The 6,000-nt window shown below is 40.6% G+C and overlaps 1 protein-coding gene across 2 annotated transcripts; it reads right to left on the reverse strand.

The window, feature by feature from the left end:
* Positions 1-1,128: 1,128 nt before the first annotated feature.
* Positions 1,129-5,248, reverse strand: LOC145805838 (uncharacterized). Of its 2 annotated transcripts, XM_082901055.1 has the most exons (9): positions 5,110-5,248; positions 4,692-4,977; positions 4,565-4,594; positions 4,240-4,490; positions 3,957-4,163; positions 3,788-3,877; positions 3,167-3,508; positions 2,983-3,066; positions 1,129-1,242 (listed from the first exon to the last, which is right to left on the reverse strand). In XM_082901055.1, exons 2-9 carry the CDS (start codon positions 4,969-4,971, stop codon positions 1,228-1,230), a joined length of 1,299 nt encoding a protein of 432 aa, XP_082757181.1. In that variant the 5' UTR covers positions 4,972-4,977; positions 5,110-5,248; the 3' UTR covers positions 1,129-1,227. The 2 variants fall into 2 exon arrangements, with proteins under 2 accessions (XP_082757181.1, XP_082757180.1); XM_082901054.1 differs by having other exon boundaries at positions 4,692-5,112.
* Positions 5,249-6,000: the final 752 nt, after the last annotated feature.

Here is a 6,000-nt window from a genome sequence, read left to right on the forward strand (position 1 = left end):
ACTGTCAGCTCATTAGAGCTAGTTTTAGAGCTTAAGAATTAAAGCTCCAAAGTATTTTTTTAATTATTTTATATACATAGCATATCAAACTATTTCTTCATTCCAAAATAGGTTTGAACAATTTCAATTGTATGAAATTGTTTTTGGTTTTTTATTTAATTTTGAAAAATTAAAATCACTAGATGATGATAGTCTAAAAAAATATTGTCTTACTCTAGAAAATAAGTTAAAAACATAACAACTTTTCTGATATAGATGGTTTAGAGTTATTTTAAGAATTGAAAGTTTTAAAAGAAAATGTTTCAAATTGATCAAGAAAGCAATCCAATTGATATACTAAATTATATAAAACGGTTAGATTCTTTTCCAAATGCATGTATTTCTTATAGAATATTATTAACCACTACAAAAAAATTTGTTTTTTGCGACGGTAAGCGGCCGTCGCAAATGCTCCCGGAAGCCGTCGCTAATACCTTTTGCGACGGTAATCTGGTTTTTTGCGACGGTAGGGGGGGTCGCGACAGATAGGGTTGCAAAAGACCTTTCGCGACGGTAAGTACCGTCGCCATTAGTTTCTGCGACGGTAAGGTATGTTTTTTGCGACGGCATTTTTCCCGTCGCAAATAATGGGGAAAAAATCACTTTTCGCGACGGCACGTAATTCCCGTCGCAAAAAGTGAGTTTTTGAGACGGGAACATTACCGTCGTTAAAGGCTCTGGCATCTTATAAGTATTGGCGACGGCACAGTTTACCGTCGCTAAAGGTGTCCTCTACATTCAACAAGACAGCTTTTGCGACTGTGTTGGTACCGTCGCAAAAGCCTATTAATGGTTTTTGCGACGGGTTCTTCTCCCGTCTCAAAAAAAAAAAAAAAAAAAAAAACCCTGCTGATAAATTATTAAAAAAATTAAAATAACCTGTATTAGATAAACAATAAGTATAAAAAATTGAAAAATTACAGAATAATATAAATACGTACATAAACAAAAATTGACAAATAATGAAAATTAATAATCTTGTTCCATTCATAGCAATACATAAATAAAAATTCATAACAATAAAAATTATGCCACTACATAACGTCGCATAATACATACATAATGTTGCTCCCAAATTTAAATAACATAAATCAAAATCAAAAGTTTTCGTCTTCATTCGTTCGTGGGTTACAAAAACAAAAATTGGTCATAATCTTGATACGCCCGCATTCCAGAAAAAGCCAACTGCTACTCCGGAAAGATCTGAAAAAAACAAGATAAAAATAATTAAAAACCATAAAATGTGTTAATATTTTAATTATAGAAAAATATAACGCCTCGAATTCAAGTTTCTTAAAGAAGTAGTTTGCCTAAAGTGAAATCCGACTCTAACTCCCAAACCGGGAACCCGATGCGAGCCCCGTCTTCTCCCACAAGTCTCTCGTGCCTAGGCGGTCGTGTGTGCCAAGTTTCGTGCTAAACCGACGCCGTTTGGTGATTTTGGGGCGTTAACTCCTCAAATTCAAGTTTCTTAAGGAAGTAATTTGCCTAAAGTGAAATACGGCTCTAACTCCCAAACCGGGAACCCGATTCGAGCCCCGTCTTCTCCCACAAGTGTCTCGTGCCTAGGCGGTCGTGTGTGCCAAGTTTCGTGCTAAACCGACGCCGTTTGGTGATTTTGGGGCGTTAACGCCTCGAATTCAAGTTTCTTAAAGAAGTAGTTTGCCTAAAGTGAAATCCGACTCTAACTCCCAAACCGGGAACCCGATTCGAGCCCCGTCTTCTCCCACAAGTCTCTCGTGCCTAGACGGTCGTGTGTGCCAAGTTTCGTGCTAAACCGACGCCGTTTGGTGATTTTGGGGCGTTAACGCCTCGAAAAGAAGTTTCTTAAAGAAGTAGTTTGCCTAAAGTGAAATCCGACTCTAACTCCCAAACCGGGAACCCGATTCGAGCCCCGTCTTCTCCCACAAGTCTCTCGTGCCTAGGCGGTCGTGTGTGCCAAGTTTCGTGCTAAACCGACGCCGTTTGGTGATTTTAGGGCGTTAACTCCTCAAATTCAAGTTTCTTAAGGAAGTAATTTGCCTAAAGTGAAATCCGGCTCTAACTCCCAAACCGGGAAACCGATTCAAGCCCCGTCTTCTCCTACAAGTCTCTCGTGCCTAGGCGGTCGTGTGTGCCAAGTTTCGTGCTAAACCGACGCCGTTTGGTGATATTGGGGCGTTAACGCCTCGAATTCAAGTTTCTTAAAGAAGTAGTTTGCCTAAAGTGAAATCCGACTCTAACTCCCAAACCGGGAACCCGATTCGAGCCCCGTCTTCTCCCACAAGTCTCTCGTGCCTAGGCGGTCGTGTGTGCCAAGTTTCGTGCTAAACCGACGCCGTTTGGTGATATTGGGGCGTTAACGCCTCGAATTCAAGTTTCTTAAAGAAGTAGTTTGCCTAAAGTGAAATCCGACTCTAACTCCCAAACCGGGAACCCGATTCGAGCCCCGTCTTCTCCCACAAGTCTCTCGTGCCTAGGCGGTCGTGTGTGCCAAGTTTCGTGCTAAACCGACGCCGTTTGGTGATTTTGGGGCGTTAACTCCTCAAATTCAAGTTTCTTAAGGAAGTAATTTGCCTAAAGTGAAATACGGCTCTAACTCCCAAACCGGGAACCCGATTCGAGCCCCGTCTTCTCCCACAAGTCTCTCGTGCCTAGGCGGTCGTGTGTGCCAAGTTTCGTGCTAAACCGACGCCGTTTGGTGATTTTGGGGCGTTAACGCCTCGAAAAGAAGTTTCTTAAAGAAGTAGTTTGCCTAAAGTGAAATCCGACTCTAACTCCCAAACCGGGAACCCGATTCGAGCCCCGTCTTCTCCCACAAGTCTCTCGTGCCTAGGCGGTCGTGTGTGCCAAGTTTTGTGCTAAACCGACGCCGTTTGGTGATTTTGGGGCGTTAACGCCTCGAATTCAAGTTTAGAACGCAAAGATACATTTTAGCTTAGAATGCAAAGATAAATTTTATACCTGATCTTCTGGCGGTGGTGTATATGGATTCTCGTCTTCTGCAGATTCCCTAAATGCCCGGTGGCCACTCGATGCATCAGGAACCTATGTTAGTCAGTGCATAATGTGTTAATCATATTCGAATTTCATACATAATCTTGAGTGAAAATTGAACTATCAAACAATTGTGATGTTTATATGGAACCTGTCTGTTGGGATCCACACTCGCCCCCTGTGACACAAGGGCCATCATCTCAGCTCTCATCTGCTGCAAATGTGTAGAGAACTCTGCTCGCAGCTCCTCCCTCAACTCATCCCTTAGCTCAGCACGAACCTGCTGCGTGATCTGATCAATAGTCGATGGATGGGGTGTTGACTGTGATGGCCCAGCACCATCCTTATACACCACTCTCCGAGGCACGATTCTCCCGTATGTGCGACAATATCCATGTCTGTCATGACCTATCAACTCATGGAAAATGGCATTCCTAGCCTCCAAAGTCCGACCATCCTCAGGTAGCATAGAGAGTTGACGATTAAACTCATCCTGTATTGAATAAGACACACAAGTATACACGAAATTAAAATGGTTGACACACAAAAAATAAACTTTAAATACAATCAAAGGTGTTTGGAAACTACCAAGGTCTGGATAATCTCTGGGTCATCTACTCTACGTGTCATAAGCCAAACATTCATCTTATCAATAGACTCCCCCTTACTGGTCATCTACATTTTTTTTTAGAAATATGAAAATTAGAATCCAAATAATTTGCAAATATACAATGTTTATTTATATAGAAAAATAAAACAATAAAATGTAAACCTCATGCCGTATCTGAGAGAAAGTAGTACGCCCTGTGGTATGAGCTATGCCGTGAGCTCGCCGATTTTTAGCGTTCCTACTTGCAATTTTCTATAACAAGTTCAACAAATGTAAGTATGTAAATATGATTTGTATGTTTACATATCATAAATATAACGTAATTGTATACCTCAGCATCGGAAGTACGCCAATACTCTACAAGTTGTTCCCACTGGCTTGGCACAACGTTCATAGGAACATCATCCTTCAGATTAGGATCGGAGCTTCTAGGCTTGAAATACTTAGCCTTAAGCTTGTTCTTGTGATCCTTCCATATGCTGTTGCAGTTTTTCATGCAGATTGGCTTGTACTCCTCTGGACATATATTCAAATTGTCCTATAAAACACAAAGTTTAAGGCTAAGTATAACACAAATTTGGAATTCGAATTTGTGGACAAAAATATACTTTTACCTTCACATCCTTCCAGATAGCATCAACAATATCATCAGGCACACTGTTCCAGTCAACAAAAGTAAGAGGAACAATGTTACCATTCCGGACAATAATGCCAAGTTGAGTAGTTAACTTGGCCACGTTATCTCCTATTGGGCAGTAATTTCCATCAAATTGTATGTGCAGCTTTTTACCAGTACCCCACTCTTTAATGCCCTTGGCACATCCTCTACCACGCCTAGTCGAGGTTGATGAAGAACTAACATGACCTGCGATATACAATAATAATAAACAATATGCAATGGTAACAACCAAATGTAAATACAAATCATATCAAATAAACCTGATGTGGGCTGTGAAGAAGTCGAAGGGTCTGCAAAATATAATGAGAATAAACAAGTTATATATAATGAGCATAAATAAATGTATGTGTAAATAATTTTCATGCAAATCAAAGCAAATTTAAATACCTGCGGATGGCTCATAAGCTGATGATGATAGCTGCTGTGGTGCCATTGATGGTGGACGCACCGATGGTAGGCGTGGAGGCCGAGTACATGGTAGCTGCTGTGGTGCCACTGATGGTGGTCGATACGGTGGTAATGGCCCCTCAGATGGTGGTGGCACTAATGGCCCCTCCGATGCTGCCCGATGTGATGCCTCCTCTAATGGTGGTGCTACTGATGTCCTGTTATGTAGCACATCAGACATCATGCGCCGGGGATGATCAGGCTTCCTCTTCCTTCCCATAATAATCTGCAAGCAATATAACATTAATTGACATTAGAAACATAGACAATGGTTTGTCATCAACTATAATATGACATGAATTAAACTAATACAATTACAAAGACAAAGTAAATTAAGAAATTGATGATTAACTACAACCTTGGCCTTAATTGAATTACTAATGTTGATTACATATCAGCCTATTTGAACATCAACTGTTTCCCCTTCTGCGGCTTCCCTCACCCAACCAACTTCTTCATCACGAAGCATTATATTTTCTTCCAATTGTTGGCTCGTGTATGGCTCGATTTGTGGATCAGTTGAACTCATATCAAATAAACCTCTTTGAGACATCTTCACCACGACTTGCCAGTCTGGTTGTAACGGGTCTGCAACATACCAAACTTGCTCTGCTTGGGACGCCAAGATGAAAGGTTCATTGGTAATTCGATCATCTCGGTACAACAAATGATTGAAGTTCACCAACGTAAAATTGAAGACATCTTCTTTCTTTCCGTGAATGTTGTCAATCCAATCACACTTAAACAACACATGTTTCTTCTCATTGGACTATCGAATCTCAACAATATCTGTCAATTGTCCATAATAGTACACAGACCCCAGACGAGGATTCTTGTCTTTTCGACTAGCATAACTTATGGTATCTGCCTTCAAAGCTACACCACAATTTTGTGTGGCTCGACGATCATCCATGGCCTTTACTCGATACCGAAACCCATTCAGTATATACCCGTTGAACCTCCTTGCCAGGTTATGAGGACCATTTGCCAATAGAATAATCTCTTCAGAAAGTATGACATCAGTAGTCCTTCGCAAAGTTTGGACCTATTTAACACGAAATGTAAAATTTAAAATGTAGATCGACTTAAGTAACTAGAATCTATAGAGTTAAATACATACATGTTCCTTGAACCAAATGTGAAAAGTTTCAAAATGTTCACGCCGAAGTTGATGATCGTCGACACGAGGCATTTTGAGCTTAAGTACTTCAAGGTGTTTGCTGTGTAGATTGAAATTTTAGCCATACAA

Source organism: Camellia sinensis, chromosome 13 (assembly GCF_055761805.1).
Source record: "Camellia sinensis isolate YWXY chromosome 13, ASM5576180v1, whole genome shotgun sequence".
NCBI classification, from domain to species: domain Eukaryota; kingdom Viridiplantae; phylum Streptophyta; class Magnoliopsida; order Ericales; family Theaceae; genus Camellia; species Camellia sinensis.

Bases quoted from the DNA above. Each gene is read 5' to 3' on its own strand.
- LOC145805838 (XM_082901054.1), bottom strand. From the start codon at position 4,995: ATGTTATATTGCTTGCAGATTATTATGGGAAGGAAGAGGAAGCCTGAT. The intron at 3,878-3,956 runs GTATACAATTAC...AACTTGTTATAG, and splicing joins GGCGTACTTCCGATGCTGAG to AAAATTGCAAGTAGGAACGC. The intron at 3,067-3,166 runs GTTCCATATAAA...TGACTAACATAG, and splicing joins GTGTGGATCCCAACAGACAG to GTTCCTGATGCATCGAGTGG.